The 17,522-nt window shown below is 26.8% G+C and overlaps 2 protein-coding genes across 2 annotated transcripts in view; one reads left to right on the forward strand and one right to left on the reverse strand.

Moving 5' to 3' along the window:
- Positions 1 to 8,951: 8,951 nt before the first annotated feature.
- LOC136074584 (tigger transposable element-derived protein 4-like) lies at positions 8,952 to 10,586 on the reverse strand. Its single transcript, XM_065786919.1, has one exon. The coding sequence runs from the start codon at positions 10,584 to 10,586 to the stop codon at positions 8,952 to 8,954; it is 1,635 nt and encodes a 544-aa protein (XP_065642991.1).
- A 5,232-nt stretch (positions 10,587 to 15,818) lies between these two features.
- The window catches only part of LOC100207185 (phenylalanine--tRNA ligase beta subunit), a 54,454-nt gene continuing 52,750 nt past the window's right edge, over positions 15,819 to 17,522 (forward strand). The window contains exon 1 of the mRNA XM_065788813.1: positions 15,819 to 15,972. Coding sequence (XP_065644885.1) covers positions 15,915 to 15,972 — 58 coding nt within the window. The 5' untranslated portion in view covers positions 15,819 to 15,914. The remainder of the gene's footprint in view (positions 15,973 to 17,522) is intronic.

The raw sequence follows: 17,522 nt of genomic DNA on the forward strand, positions 1-17,522 counted from the left end.
TAAAAAAGATGCGATTTAAAGTTTTAGAATTTAAAAATGCACTTAAGCCATCAGAAAATAACTTAATATAAACAATGTCTATAGTAGGTATATGTAGGATTTAAACATGGTATTCTAAGACGACTTACAACTGTTATTTATGAGGGGAATGATATTCTAAGGTACAAATTGATATTAAAAGCTATGAATTACCAGGTTTTTGCCGGATACGACTGTTATACATGGGAGATATGAAATTCTACAAAAAAATCGATTTTCTATTAAATTTTAAATTTATAGACAGATCTTATATTTTATTAAAAAATATTAATAACAAAAGTTATGATGCAAAATTTTCACCCCCTCCAACAAAATAAGAAATAAGAGGGTTATACATTATTTTGTTGCTGTTGTTTAAGGTGCCCCAAGAAAATCTAACGGTCTTATCACAGAACATAGCAGAAGAACATTTAACTAGGAGTTCACACCCTTCCTTACTAATGGGGCGAAATATGCCCAGAGCTCCCCTCGAACCTGCTGATAAACCACTCTAGCTCTGACCACTGCGTCATGGCTGCTGCATGGTCATGCTTTGCATTTGTCATAACTTTTGTGATTTACAATATTTTTGAATAAAATTTAAATAGGAATAATTAAAAATAGGAATAGTTAAAAAGTGTGCTGCGTCACAAAATTTATTTATTTATTATTATTTTATTAAGCACCCTCTTTAAATGTGTTCACAAGGTAAAAATACATTAAAATAGTTTAAGATATATAAAGAGAGAATAAAGTAGATCACTTGGGAATGTTTGCTTGATGTTTTTTAAAAATTGTTCGCTGTTGCTTTGCATTCCAACATTGAATTCCCTGTACTAAAATTTGATAAGTATCTTTAGCCTAAAGATTCATAACAATTTGATAAGTATCTTTAGCCTTAAGATTCATACAATTCCTAAAGTTTAGGAATTGTTGATAAAGCTTTTATAGATATTAAACATATTTATTAGCGCTAAAAGTCTTGATAAAATTTACATACATATTATTAGCTTGATATTTTATTTGGAATTAACAACGTTAAAATTTCAGGAATGTAACAAAAGCTTTCTTAAAGTCTATCTATAAGCGACGGATCAACGAAAGCTCCTTTCAAAACATTAAAAATCTTTTAAAAATTAACGTTTAAAAATCTTTTTAAAAATAACGTTTAAAAATCTTTTAAAAAATAACGTGATCTTGTTTTACAATCGCAAGATGTTAATAATGCACGTGATTTATTTCTTAAGGAGTTATGCAAACAGTACGAAAGAGCATTTCCTGAAAAAAAATGTGTCATTAATAGCCTCTTTTAACTCCTTGGATGTCCATAGGCCTAATAAATCCTCAAAAATTAAACAAAAACTGTATGATAAATTCTTGAAAAAAAAAACGTATAAAAATGAGACAACATATAAAAATTATAAAACTCTATTTGAAAAAACAAAAAAACATTCTTAAAAAATTTATTACCAGGACCGACGACACGGGTTTCGAAGTGGGGGGTGGTGGTGGTGGGGGGGGGGGTGCAATAGTCAATTTTAAAAAAAAGTCTAGAATTTTCTTTAAAAAAAAGAAAAAGAAAACGTCCTTTCGAAGAAAAGTAGGGAGAGGGGCTTGTGCCCTCCCCCCCCCCCCCTCATTGGTGTCGTTGGCTCTGATTACGCAAAAATATTAGAGAAAACAAATGAAAACACTAAAAAATTATGGCATGTAATTAATGAAACAATTGGAAAAAACATAGTATAAAAAATATTCTACCAAAAAAAATTAGGAATAACAAAAAGATAGTTTATCAAAAATCTTCTATTGCTGAGAATCTTGTCAGCTTCTTTGCTAATATTGGGCCGAACTTAGCTAAAACAATTCCGCTGAGCTCAACAAGTTTTGATTTTTATTTAAAAAGATATAGTACGCATATGAACGAATCTAATCTTAAAGTTTGCAAAATGCGAGATGCTCTTAATAGCTTTAAAAAAAATAAAGAGCAGGTACTGATAAAATTAGCGCAACGTTTTAATATCTGTACTTGATGTATTGACATTGAAACACCGTTGTTGCATATTTTTAAACTTTCTTAAAAACGACGGTGTTGTTTTTAATAAGTTAAAAATTGCCCGAATCACACCAATTTTTAAAAGTGGAGATGACTTCAAATTTCAAACTACAGACCGATTTCAATCTTGCCTTGTTTCTCAAAGATACTTGAGCGTACAATGTACAACAGGCTCTATGATTATCTGATAAAAAATGACATGTTGAATAGAAAACAGTTTGGGTTCAAAAAAAAGCATTCAACCGAACACGCATTAGTCGAGCTTGTAAATGAGGTATCGGACGCTCTAAACAACGATTATTTTACACTTGAAGTTTTCATTGATCTGTCCAAAGTCTTTGATACAATAAACCATTATATACTGCTAAGTAAATTAGCTATATATACCGCTAAGTAAACTATGGCATTAGAAATAAAAGTTTACTTTGGTTTAAAAACTATTTAACAAACAGAAAACAATTCATATGCTACGATTCAAAAGAAACAGTTAAACACTCAATAACTTGTAGGGTTCCACAGGGCTCTATTCTAGGGCCATTGTTGTTTCTACTGTACATAAATGATCTTTATTATTAAATCTTATAAATTTTATTCTATTTGAAGAGGAATTTAATCTCTTTTATTTACACAAAGATATTAAAATACTTTTTAAACATGTTAATGAACAATTAGATAAAGTTAATGAGTAGTTTGTAAGTAACAAACTCTCTCTGAATGCTGATAAAACTGCATTTATTTTGTTCCAAAAATTGAATAAAACTAATAACGTCCCATTATAATTACCAAACCTTATTATAAATAAAGCTAATAAATAACTAAAACATATTTTAATAACTAAAACAGAGAATCATCGGTAAATTTTTTAGGCGTTGAATTAGACGAAAATTTAAGATAGAATTTTTATATAAACAGTCTTGGAAAGAAGATTTCTAGAAATATAGCAATTATTTATAGAACTAAAACATTTCTTAATTTTAAATCACTAAAAGGTTTATACTTTGCTTTTATTCAAAATTAACTAACTTACTGTAATATGGCCTAGGCAAGAACCAATCATACAAAATTTAAAAAAGCTTTAAAGTAAACAAAAACATGCATGTCGAATTATATTTGGAGCAAATAGAGCAGAAGCCAGTCAGCCTTTATTGCGTTTACTTGAAGCTTTAAATACTTATAAAATAAGTTTACATGAAATTTTAGTTTTTATATATAGAACTAAGCTAGGAATGTCGCCAAAAATATTTGAACCCTGTTTCAGTGAAATCTGACATAAATATTGCACAAGATTCTTTGCAAGAACTTTGCAAGAATCTTGCTGTCCCAAGATATAGTTTAAAATGGAGTTCATACTCAATTAAGTATCGTGGGCCATATTTATGGAATTAATTTTCAGATATTACAAATAAAAAGAAAACCATTCTTGATCGATTTAAAAAAGAATCTAAGCGGTTGTTCTTATTTATGGATCTCACAATGCTAGATTTTAAACGTTTATTTAAAATAAAGTTAAGCTCTTGAAAAAAAATCAAGATAACTTAAAAAAAAAAAATTCTTTTAAAAGAATGTTATTATCACAATTCACCATAACAAAGTTAATTAATGATATTACTCTCTCAATATAAATATATGTATTTATCTCTTTTTTTTAATTTTATTACAAGTATATAATTGTTTTTTTTGCAACTGCAGCTGCTTTCTTTCTTATGTTACAACTGCAGATAATGAAAGCATTTTAGCAATTACTAATTACTACTTTGTATATTTACGCCAATATATGATGATACTTATAAATCACGATTTTATAAAAATGGGGCTCGGTGATAAGACAGAATTGTCTTCATCTTGCTTTAGCCATTACTTATTTTGCTGTATATATGAAAGTTGTATTTATTGTAGAAGGCGAAATAAACATATTTAAAAAAAATAAAGTAACTGGTTGTTTTATTCCTAATATTATTGTTATTGAAGAAAATTAAAGCAAATTTCTAAACATTTCAAGGTAGCAAAAGTAAACGCATTTTATTATAGAATTAAAAAACAATAGAAGAGAACAGTAGAATTTCTTTTGTTGGACTTCATTAACACTTAGAAATCTTAACGCTTTTTTTTTACACTTTTGAACAAAAACAAAAAAGGTTTACTTTCGATTTTTGTTTTTATTTTTCATTTGTAAATTAATCCGTTCGTTGTTTTAAATGTATTCATTTATTCAGGTCACACACCATCATGCCAAAATCTTTAGCACAAATACAAAAATAAAAACTACAGTTAGAGAAAATGATTTCTGCAAAAAAATGCAAATTAATCGCATAATTTTTGTTAGGACATCAGCAATACTGATGTCCTCTTGTGATGGTACTAGACAAGGAATATTTAATCTCTTAAATGGGATTCTATGGCGACTTGGTTTTGATTTATATTTTGTCTACCAGACAGCACTGATGATGCTTCAAGCTATCATGGTCAGTACAATGGACTACAACACAAGATTAATGAAGGTGCAAACTACTACGTACATGTTTTGTGAAATGGTATTGTTCTCAACTTAGTTATGAAAGAGGCAACCTGCTGCTGCAATCAGACGATTTCATTTTTTAAACTTCTGCAAAATGTTGCAATGTTCATAAAAGTGTCGTATAGCTGCTCATCGTTTAAAAAAAAAAACATTATTCGCCGGTGTTTATACTAAACAAGGAACATCAAAAGCAAAACAAATATTTTTTCAATGACATTTGTTGTCATCGTCAGCAAATAAATTATCCTTGGAGTAAGTCACTATAAATAATTTTTTTTTCAGTCAGAATAAAATGCATTTAAATAATATTTGTATTCAATGATGGTCCATCATAAGTAACTCCAACTACGTTAAAGTTAACATAGGTTTCTAAAAATTATACAACTTTCTAAAATAAAGAAAACAATTGGACCAAAATAACATTTGTAGAAGAAAAGTTTAAATCATGACGCAACGGTTAGATCTTGTACTTCAAAATTAAGAGGTTAGCAAGCAGGTGTGAACTCTCTAGTTAAATGCTTTTCCACAGTGCACTGTGTGAAAACACAATAAAAACTTTTATAAACCGTCAAGTAGAAAGTTATTTATAAATTAATGACCAAAAAACTTGACCAAAATAACTTGTTAATAATAAAATTATTGAAAAACTCACTGAATATAAATAAAAGAAATATTAGAAACCAAATTACGATAATGAGAAAAATTGCAGACCGTTGGCTACTAAAATTATATTCTCGGAAATCAACCTCTCAAATAAATAACCACAACAACAACAACAAAAACAACAACACCAACACAAAAAACACGATAAGCAAGTTTATTTGTTTGTTGTATTTTTTTCAAAATTAACATTAAGATCACATAAATCAGTGGTTTCCAACCGGTGGTCCATGAACTCCTGAGGGCCCATGAAAAACTTTTAGACGGACCACAAAACTAAAAAATCTTAAAACTAAAAAATCTCCATATTTTTTTATTCAGTTGGATGAGTCCACAGGTGCAAGTTTAATGGCACAATTAATTGTATTTTGTAGGTATATTCGCAATAACAAGCTCAAAGAAGAATTTTTGTCCTCTTCTATCGGAAATTTTTAAACAGTTTTCCAATGACAAACAGTTACAATGGAAACTTTTGTTTAGAATTACTACTGATGGAGCTTCTGCATTGATGGGTTGCAAGCCTGGATTGCAGACTAGAGTAAAAGAGATGGCTACAAATGTAGTTGGTGTACACTGTTTTATTCATAGACTGGCTTTGGCAACGAAAACACTATCACGTAGCTTGAAAGCTGTATTTAATCAATTAGTCAAGTTGGTCATATAAAATCTTCTGCTCTTAACACTCAACATTTAACAAAATTTTGCTCTGACCTAGATGCTAAACACAATAAATTATTGTTTATACTTTTATTGTTTTTGTTGTTTTCTTTTTGGAAAGATTTTTTAAGCTTAGAAGTGAAGTGAACAAATGTCAAATGAAAAGAGGAGTGGTAGAATATTTTAAAATTAAAAATTTTAAAATAAGAACGGCTTATCATGTGGACATTGTGGTTCATATTGTGGCAAAAATGCTAATGTTATTACACACTCGGAAATACTGAAGGAAATTATTGAAAAGCTCAAACTGTATAAGACTAGAATTAAGTAGCGTAATTGGAAATAACCAAAATGAAGACAGAAATAGTTTGTCAACTAGATAATTTGATTAATAAGTTGGGAAACCATTTTTTAGATGAGAACCTTTTCAGCAGTGAAATTATTATATCACCGTTTTCTTGTAATGTGAAAAATATGAAAGAGGAAGCGCAAGGAGAATTTATAGAGTTAAAGGTTGATACCACAGCTAAGAATCACTTCAAAATAAAACCATTAGATAACTTCTAGTTGAAAATAAGGAATTCATTTCCATTGTGTTCATCAATTGAAGCCCTTATTGCTTTTTCAACATCACATTTGTGTGAAGCCGAGTTTTTAGCTATGTTATCTCTTAGAACTAAAAAAAAGAAATAGACTCGATATCAATGCAGATATTAGATGTGCTCTATCAAATTCTAAACCAAATTTTCAGATTTACTGGTAAGCAGTGCCAGATTTCCCATTGACCTGCTTTTGTATCATATATTAACTAAGATAAAATACTTTTGTGTCATTGAATAGACTGTCACTAGACAGTCTAATCAAAAATACCTCAAACAAAATATTATCCTTAAGAATAAAAATTTTTACCTTGTTATAATTATTAAAAGCAAAAGGGTCCATAAAGATTTTATGATATATAATTTGGGGAACGGGTAAGAAAAGGTTGGGAACCACTGCACTAGACAGCTTAATCTAAAATATCTTAAACAAAATATTATCCTAATGAATAAAAATTTACATTATTAAAATTTTCACCTTGTAATAATTTTTAAAAACAAAGCGGTTCATGAAGATTTTTTAATATATAATTTGGGGAACGGGTTAGAAAAGGTTGGGAACCACTGACATAAATTAACATTATCAATTAATTCTCTAAGATTTTTGCATCAAACAAGATATTTTTAAATTTTTGTTTTATCAAAAAGTAGGAAAATAAGTTTTTATTGAACTAAAAATATTTGTTTTATAAAAATACTGAACTAAAAATATTTTCTTCCTCGATTATGGTTTTATTGAATCTTATTTTTTCACAAAACTTGTATAGGATTTTTATATGGGTTTTTATATAGTTTTATAAAGATTTCACACAATTTTTATAGTTACGCAATTGCCTACGACTCGGTAAAAGCAAAAAAACAGAACTAGTTTTCTAATATAATCTTATTGCTTCATCAGCAGTATATTTGTTCATATTTCATAAGAATAATTTTTAGTTTGTAAAAAGTTTGTTTCATTTGTTTGCTGTTTGCGGTTTTAGCAGAGTTGTTAAAAAGGCCAAAAGCAGCAAGACCTCATGTTACAAGGCCAAGGCCAATCCCAAAGCCAACCCAAGGCCAAAAGTTTTAAAGCCAAAGACAAAGCTTAGGAAAAGAGTTTCAAGACCAAGGCCAAGAATAACAAAGCTAAGGAAAAGAGTTTCAAAGCCAAGGCCTACGCAAACATTTTCAAGACCAAAGACAAAAATACATAAAAATAAAAAATTAAAACTTTTAACTCTTTAATTTTATGTATTTTTATGCTTAATGTTAACAACTAATAATACCATCTTTTAATTAAAGATATGTTGTTATTAGCTATTAGCATTAACTTTAAGTCATAACCATTAACTACCACTATATAGCCTATAAAAAATTAATTACATTTAAGAACATCAAAGTTTTAAACAACAAATCAAACATACGAGCTCTATGAGGGGATATTATATCCACTCTGACAAAAGATACGCTCGACAGAAGCTGACGTTGTAGGACACAGAAATACTTGTCAAACATAGATTTCTAATTTTTGAATATTATTTAATTGTGTACACTTTTTTTAACAAATTATTATTTTTAATTAAATTCTAGTGATTGATTCGTTCTTGCTTGAAAAAACATGAGTTTTTCTATTATTTGCAAAAAAGCATTTTTTTTTTTGGTAAAGAGCTTTTGAATCTGAGATGTAACACTTCTTTTAGCAGATGTCAAAGTGGTTCCTGGCGAACTATCATATTAAAATTTTGCTTATTAATATTATTAATTTTTGGATTCAATTGAATCCAAAAATGGATTTTATAAATAAAATTAAAAAAAAAAAAATCTCTGTTAAATATACATTACTTACAACTTTTTTGAACAGATTTAGATTTGAGTTTTTAAGAACTTGAGTAAAAATAGTAGGGGAGATGGGGGCGCATTGATCGCCGTAGCAGTGTTTTGAAAATTGCGCAGAACCTGAAAGAGATGTAAAAACTTATTAACTACGAAACACATGTAGAACTATCTGGCTTTTGGAATATATAAATATTTTGATTTAAAAAAATGATAAACATGAATAATTTTAACTTTTAAACAACCCTCTCAAAAGATCAATGTACCCCAAACTATGGGGTACTATGATCTCCGACTTGGGGCACACTGATCTTATATGCGTAATATTATCTAAACGTTTAACACTTCTATAACTAAATCTTGTAAATATTTTAGTCAAAGGGTAATATTGTATAACATATAATACATCTAAATTTTTTAATTATTTTTTAAATATAGCAGTTAAACCCACTAGTCTAATTTTTAATTAAAAAATGTATAAATCACAGCAGCTATAAGCTACCCGCTTTATATACGTTTAAAACTTTACAACAACTTGAAATTTATAAGAACTGAAATATAAAGACTGAAATAAGAATACAACTTTTAAGTTTACAAAACTTGTTAAAAGTACAATATTTTGATTAAGAATATTTCATCATTCGTGAAAGTCAAGTAGAGAAGCAGCTTTTGGTTTACATTGTTTTTTATTCCTAAGCAAGTAATTCTTAGTTTCTTTCTTATCTTTTGTGGAGACTTTTTGTTGATTTTTGGTTTGCTTCAAAATTTTCTTTTCTTTTGACAAACGAATTTCATTTCTGACAGGAGTACCAGTCAAGATCCTTGTTTTTAACTGCCTACTTTTAACATTTTTTTTTCTGGCAGATGCTTTTGGGTAAGGTTTTAAAACCTCAGGTGAGATTATAGAAGCAACACTTGTTGACACTTTGTTTAAAATACTTGTTTCAATATTTACTATAGTTATTTCAGACTCTATGTGATTAACATGTGCTGGTATCATTTCAGATTCCATGTTGTTGACAGGAGTGATAGTAACTGTATCTGGAGCAGCTCTATCTGTAACTGATGATGGTAAATATTCGTCATCTTTGAAAATTTCAGAATTGAATGGCTCAATGCCAGGTACTCTAAATCCTGTCTGTATATTAGATGGTGAGAAAGCTTTTGTATACGGTTCTCGAACTATTGAAACAATATCATAAATGGTCATTGGTCTTGGGTTTGAAACCATCCAATTATCACATGCAGAATTGTAAAACCTTTTCAATGGTCCAAAAACAGTTCTATCTAATGGCTGCAATTTATGGCTGCAATGGGGAGGAAAACTTATCATTGTAATTCCGTGTTGAATCGCAAGCTCCAAGCCTTTAACAGAAATATGACTTTCATGACTGTCGAGAAGTAACAAAACTGGAGATTCCTGAGAACAGTTTGAATATTTAACAAAATGTTTAATCCATTCTATGAAAATTTCTGAGTTCATCCAACCAGAAGGATTTGCAAATCCCACACATCCAGGAGGTCCTTCCTTAATCATGTAATCATGAAACTTTACCCTAGGAAAAATAAATAATGGAGGAATGGAATTTCCAATAGCATTAGAGGCACAACATGCAGTTACCAATGTTCCTCGTTCTGCAGATGTGATTCTTCCAACTTGTTTGCTTCCTCTACCAGCTAAAACCTTTACCGGCTTTTGAACGGTTGTTAAACCAGTTTCATCAACATTATATATACAGTTAGGATTATATTTATATCGATTTCTTACCGTTTTAAGATTTTGAAAAAACTCTCTTACAGTGTGTTTGTTAAAAGCTGTTGATCGAGCGAAGCTCGTTGCTTCAGGTATTCGTAGAGACAACTCTGGTTGTCTTTTCATAAAACCTTGCAACCAATCAATGCCTGCAATTTTATTTTTGATCCATGATGATGGGCATATCTTATTGTTTTTTAAAGCAAATTCATATGCCAATAATCGCGTTGACCTAGTTGAAAGGCCATAGTTCATTTTTGATGCAATTAGTAAATAACTTGATAAACTTTTTTCATCTTCTGCTGTAAAAACTTGTCTATTGTTGTAGTTAGGCTTGAAAGCTTCATTTGGATTAAGCCTCTTTTTACGACAATATCTTTTTAAAGTCATTCTATCTATGTTAAACTGACGTGCTACAACATTCAGTTGTGTTCCTTCTAAAACTTTATTAACAGCTACTTTCATTGTTTCACTTGGTATAGCAACTTTATTTGTTTTTTTAATTCTATTTCTAACCATTTTAAGATCTGTAAAATATATATATATATAAAATAAAAACATATGTTTTTAATAAATGCTAATATTTAACATAATAATATTATGTTAAATATTTTTTAATTATTATGTTAAATATTATTCTTTTGATATTATAAAATAATAGTATTATTATTACTAGCTTATAACATAAGTAGATTTAAAAAATGAAATGCTAAAAGCTATTGTTTGTTTATATATAGTTTTTTTTTAAATTATAAATACAATTCCATTCGTTTAACTGTATTGCTTATAAACAAAAACATGGGGCACTTTGTCTTCTATGGGGCACTTTGATCCTCCGATCAATGGGCCCCGCATAGTCAAAGATCAATGTACCCCAATAGGTATAGGTAACATATTGATAGCAATATCTACTGTATAAATTGCAGCCAAATAAAAATTATATATTATATTATACACCTAACACTTACAAATTTAAAATAAAATTGTTGTTAACCCATACAGACATCTAAATAAAAATATATTTGAATTATAGTACGATTTAAAAAAATCACTTTTTATGACGAAAAACAATATTTTCTTTATTTTTTTTGACGCTGATAACCTTATGAAAAAATATTACGAATAATCAATTAGGGAAGCATAATGGTTAATTAAATTGCAACCTCACTTCTAATAAGGCAAAAATGAACGAGTAAAAGCCAAAAGATCATACTGCCCCGGCAATCAATGCGCCCCCATCTCCCCTATAAATAAATACTTCATAATAAATTATAGTTTAAAATAATAAAAACTATTTTAATTCAAAAAATTTTTTAAATTCTGTTTTTAATTTTAAGAAAAAATTATTTGTTTAAACCTTTTTTCAAACTTTGAAATGTTATAACTAATAAAAAACGTTAAGACTTATAATGTGACTTAATATATAGATGTAATAAATTCACATTACCCAATCATGTCATCGATTTAAAATGGCTTGTCGAAAATGGCAATTTAAACTGAGGCATAAAACAAAAAAAATTAAGTTCTAAAGCTTTTAAGTAAAAAAAAAAAACTCTTGTAATCAAAATCAACTGTAGTAAATTTTTTAAAGATACAAACACGAAAGAAAGATTTAAATTCTTAAAGAAAAGGTGGAAGGCCAAGGCCAAAACAATAGCTTGAAAATGTTGGGCTGGCCAAAACCAGGGCTAAGGCCACCAGTTTCAAGGCCAAGACCAAGGCCTTAATTTTTGGTCTAAAGGCAAGACTGAGGCCAAGGCCAAGGACTAACAATTCTGGATGATAGGTGCATACAAGTTAACGAATATGTGGTGACACATAAAACGGACGCTTTGCAAACTTGCTTAACAAACCGCGGTACTTATAGTAGTATCTTATATCAGGGATATCAAAATCTGGTATTTATGTAGAAATGGGTACAAGTAATAATTTTAAACAACGCTCTTTCATAATAACCGGATTATACAATACCATTTAAAAGTTGATGACGCTAAAAACTTTTCAAAAACGGACGTTTTTGAAACTAGTTAAACGATAATTATTTCAATTAATATTTTGTCTTCAATAAATATCTTTGTTTTAACTTTCATTTTGCTAATTTCGAAAATTTTCTTACTAATTACGTAAAGTTTAGTGAAAATTTCAGGAAATTTTTTGTAGTTTGTTATAAATAACTCAAATAATTTTTATACAAAGACATAAACTCATACTCAAGAAGTTCAAAATCAGATGAAATAAAGTCACTGATTTATAATTTTTTTGGTTTTTAAATTTATAAGTTATAATAAATCACCGGAGATAAGCAAGGAAAGTAAAATACTGTAAAGACATCTGATTGTATAAAACTCATAATTTAATTTAAATAAGAAATTATCATCATAAAAACTTTTTGAAACCACACGTCTAGACGTTTGGCTTTGAACCATTTTCTATATAAGTTTTGAACCATATATATAAGTTGTAATATATCATCATCAAGTTTTAATGATAGTTTGTTATAACTTATAAATTAGAAAGCAAAAATATTTTGTCTGATCTGAAAAACCATACATTTTTAAAAGTTTTTAAAAACGTCTATATATCCAGAAGTCTGGAACTGTAAACATTCTTGAATTTTAAGAATGTTTACAGTTCCAGACTTCTGGATATATAGACGTTTTTAAAAACTTTTAAAAATGTATGATTTTTCATTTCATTTTTAAAAGTTTTTAAGTTAAAAACTTTTAAAAATGTATTTTATATGTATATATATTTATATTTATATATAATATATATTTTTATTTATATACAATATATATATATATATATATATATATATATATATATATATATATATATATATATATATATATACAATATATATATATATATATATATATACAATATATATATATATATACAATATATATATATATACAATATATATATATATATATATATATATATATATATATATATATATATATATATATATATATATATATATATATATATATATATATATATATATATATATATATATATATATATATATATATATATATATATGGTAGTGTCACAGTTATTGGCACCTTAACGCTATTTTTGATACTAGTTTCTGTACAAAAATTGTACCAGTGAATAAAACATTTTCAAATTTGGCACAATATTAGTTTAATACCTTGTAAATGACCTGACACATTTAATTTTTCATTTGCGCAAAAAATCTAATATATATTCACATTATAAGTAAGTTGATTCGTTGTCCAGAGTTATTGGCACTTTGACTCAATTATTGGCAAACGTGACTCAATTATTGGCATCAACTTGAATCCAGATCTAGAGAACCTAAACATCGATTATTTTTTTTAGTTTAAAATTTTTGTTTTTGTTTGTACGAGAACTAATAAGTATATCATATATTAAATACATATATATAAAGTGTTTTATCAATTAAAACCACAAAATTAAAGAGAATTTAAAGAAATAAAGTTATTTATTTAAGTGCATTCTTGGCACGCAAATAGAAAGTTCTTTCTTTTAATAAGTTTTTTTATGTTTGTCAGCCTTATTTTTTTCCCTACCAACATTTAAATAACTCTTTTAAATAATAAAGGAAAGTTTCCCCTGGTGACACTGGACTGACCTAAAGAGTGATGCTCTGATGTTTTAGACTCCAAGTTAGGATGCCTTTTTAGATATCTGTATGCCCAAGTTCTAGAAAGAATTTCATTTTTAAATACAGCAGGATGCGAGCTTTTATGTAATATTTCTGAAATTATTAGTTGTAAGCCATTTATTTTTAGAGGACACCCTCTTCTTGACATTTCAGTAAGCTACTTCTCACATGCATCTTCAATAAATAGTGGCAAAGTATGTGCTGGTCCAGGCCTACACACTAGACTGCTTAAACCAGATAGTTTATGTTTGTAGAGTACTGCGAGGAACATTATATTTTTTTGCAGCTGATTTGATAGACATCTCCGATTTTTTAAGTCAATCGCTCGCTCCATGCTTCTCCTGTCATACTGCTTTATCTTAACTTGTCTGTTGTTAATAGAGTTCTTTGATTTTTGTGTTATTTAGTAATAACTTAAATATAATTAATATTGAAAACAAAAGCTAGAAAAAAAAGCTTATTTTAAAAGTTATAAACATATCCAATTAAAAATATGGCCATGCCAATGTTTGAGTTGTTGTCACAATTATTGGCACCCAAATTTAAAAAAAGAATAACTCAGGAAATTTTTATTGTAAAATAAAATTTACTGTGTTAACTTTTAAATAACATTTCATATTACCTTTGGTGATTCCATAATTTAATCATTATAATCAGAAGTCCAAAATGGACTTCTGATTATAATTATTAAATTATGGAATCAAAATAATGTTCTCATCTTCTTCAGAAACGAAAACCGTATCGAGGTTAAGGTTTTTGGCAAATTATTGTGTTTTTTCTTACTTAAATAAAAATTTATATAACAAAATTGACAACCAGCAAAATTTTTTTGCTCAAACAGTAGATGATAGGTTACTCTGTTTGTATGGTGATAATTTTTTACTTTTCAACTAGAAATAGCTATATAATTTTTTGAAAAAAATGAAGAGCGCCAATAATTGAGTCATGCCAATAACTGTGACACTACCATATATATATATATATATATTATATATATATATATATATATATATATATATATATATATATATATATATATATATATATATATATATATGTTAATCCTTCAGTTAAACTGCATTAAATAAAATTATTATTCTTTTTTTTTTTTGCACTTGTCACAATTACGTCTAAAACAATGCACCCTTCCACAAATAGAAAAAGTAGATCAGATGAGAGGAGAGTTTAGGGTAATGAAGGTCATGGTTAGGGTCAGATTTGGAGCTATGGCTGGTTCAAATTGGTTTAAGACAAGTGTCAGGCTGTTTTTGATATTTAACCCTAAACCCTAATCCTGATCCTTACACTCAAATGAACATTTTTTTCTAATTATTGAAGAGTGTGTCAAATAAGACATAGTTATTAGAGATGTATTTTAAAGCGAATATTGCTTTTTTTTGCGAAAAAACGCTAATTTTCTGCTGCCCAAATTTTTTTCCTAGAATAGCCCCTGTGTGTGTATATATATATATATGTATATATATATATATATATATATATATATATATATATATATATATATATATATATATCTGTATTAGATACACTTCCGACATACTAAATTAGGGAGCTTCAGTACATACATTGACTGAGGGTTTAAAGAATGGTGAGTAATATCTAGAAAAAAAAAAGACTTCTATTACTGCTACAAAAAGTATAGTTCTCTAAGAAGTTCTCCTTACTAAAGAAAACTTTTTAAAGAACTTTACTTTTTGTTCAATCAATTATTAATTGATTGAAAATTGATTGGTAACCATTTTTGTTAATGGATTAAACTATTTTCTCATATAGCTAAGTCTTTAGCTATGTGAGAAAATAGTTTAATCCAGTAAGTCTTTAAGCTATTTAAGAAAATAGTTTTCTATGTTTTAAGTTAACCAATCGCATATCAGTTTGATTCTCTGAGCCTTTTTTCCTAATTTTTCTGAGATATATAAAATATTACTAACATAACACGATGTTACCTGTATAACGGAATTTGTGCATAACTCAATCTGTGTATAACACTTTTTGTGTGTAACACAGTTTGTATGTAACTCAATTTGTGTATAAATTAAAACTCTTAGTCAATATATATGCTAAGGCACTTAAGACATCAGAATGAGTTTAATATGATACTTTTTATGTAAACTTTAATAAAAGATAAATTAAGATGAGGATAACTTAAATTTCTTATTAATGTAGGCAAAATGCCAACAGTAAGTTTCAGAAGAGATTTGTTATTTGAAGCACTTGGGCAAGAGTACAGTAAGAATTCATAAATATGTTTATATTTATACATATATACATTCATACATACATAAATACATGTATACATAAATATATGTACATATATTTATATATATATATATATATATATATATATATATATATATATATATATATATATATATATATATATATATATATAAGCCTTGTTTTTGTGCATTACGCATAGAGTGATTTACATATGCCTTAAGCGATTTTACGTAAGCAATAAGCGATTGCAGTTAAATGACTTTTTTATCATTTTTTAACTTTCAAATTATTCTATAAGCGGTAAGATAAAAGTATTTATCTTATATTTATAATTAATTTATAGAAACGTCATATTAATATTACTATTGAATGATGTTTATATAAAAATATTTGTTACAAAAGTTTGACAATTGTTTGATATAAGTGCTATTAACTAATGGAAAAAACTCAAATAAAATTAAAAGTTTATTTTAATTTTATTGTAATGATTGATTTTTAAAGCAAAGTTCATAAAAACATAATTAAATTCTGATAAAAAACATATGAATAATTTAATTTAAAATTTAATTTATGATTTAAATATTAAAAATAAATTAAGATAACATATGATTTAATTATTTATTAAATCATATATTTAAATTAAACTAATTTGATAAAAATATATAGTTTTATTCTGATGAAAGAAATACATAATTTAATTTAGATTTTAAAAATATAAGTTAATTTTGATTTAAAAAATGTATTTAAGTTTATTAAAATTAATGTTAATGCTTAGGTATAACTTAAATGTCAAATTTATTTTAAAATATTACTAAATATTATTAAATATTGAAATTTTATTTGTTCTTAAAAAAAAATTAGCTCATTTTTATTGCAATTTTTTTTACGTTTTTCCTTCCTAAACAATTTTTTTTACTCAAAATTAAATTTAATTAATCAGCTGCATTAAAAATTTGCACAAAATGTAACTTTTTTTTTTATAACGCAAGTTAAATCGCAGTGATTATTTTTTAATAAACAATATATACAGCAATATAATTTTAATATTAAGATAATGAACTTTCAATAAATAAAGTAAGCAAATAAACATAATTTTTTTATTTGTTACTCTCTAATTTTTTTAAAATAATAAATCATTTGTAGTTGCAAAGCCGCAATTAGAAATTTAAGAAATAATGATTTTAAAAATTCAAAAATTTAACACATTTTAATTCATTTATGCAAATGTCGAGAAAAGAAAGAAATTTGTTAATATCAAACATTTTTAAAAATCCAATATTAAATTTAATTATTTAATATTAAAAAAAATTAAAAGAATATAAACATTCCTATATAGTAATAATAAAAAAGCTGTTAAATAACATTTAACTCGTTTTGTGGTACTTAATATTATTGGAGTAATTTAAAAATGTTTATACCTTTAAAAAATAAAAATAAAAAGAGAATTTTATGGCATCAAGTATTGCGTTAAGCTAATGCATTAAGGATTTTTTGTTTAAAACAAGGTCTGTATATATATATATATATATATATATATATATATATATATATATATATAT

The sequence above is a fragment of the Hydra vulgaris genome, chromosome 01, assembly GCF_038396675.1.
Source record: "Hydra vulgaris chromosome 01, alternate assembly HydraT2T_AEP".
In the NCBI taxonomy this organism is placed as follows: Eukaryota; Metazoa; Cnidaria; class Hydrozoa; order Anthoathecata; family Hydridae; genus Hydra; species Hydra vulgaris.

What these genes read in the sequence shown, in the direction of transcription:
- LOC136074584 (XM_065786919.1), bottom strand. Translation starts at nt 10,586, where the DNA reads ATGGTTAGAAATAGAATTAAAAAAACAAATAAAGTTGCTATACCAAGT.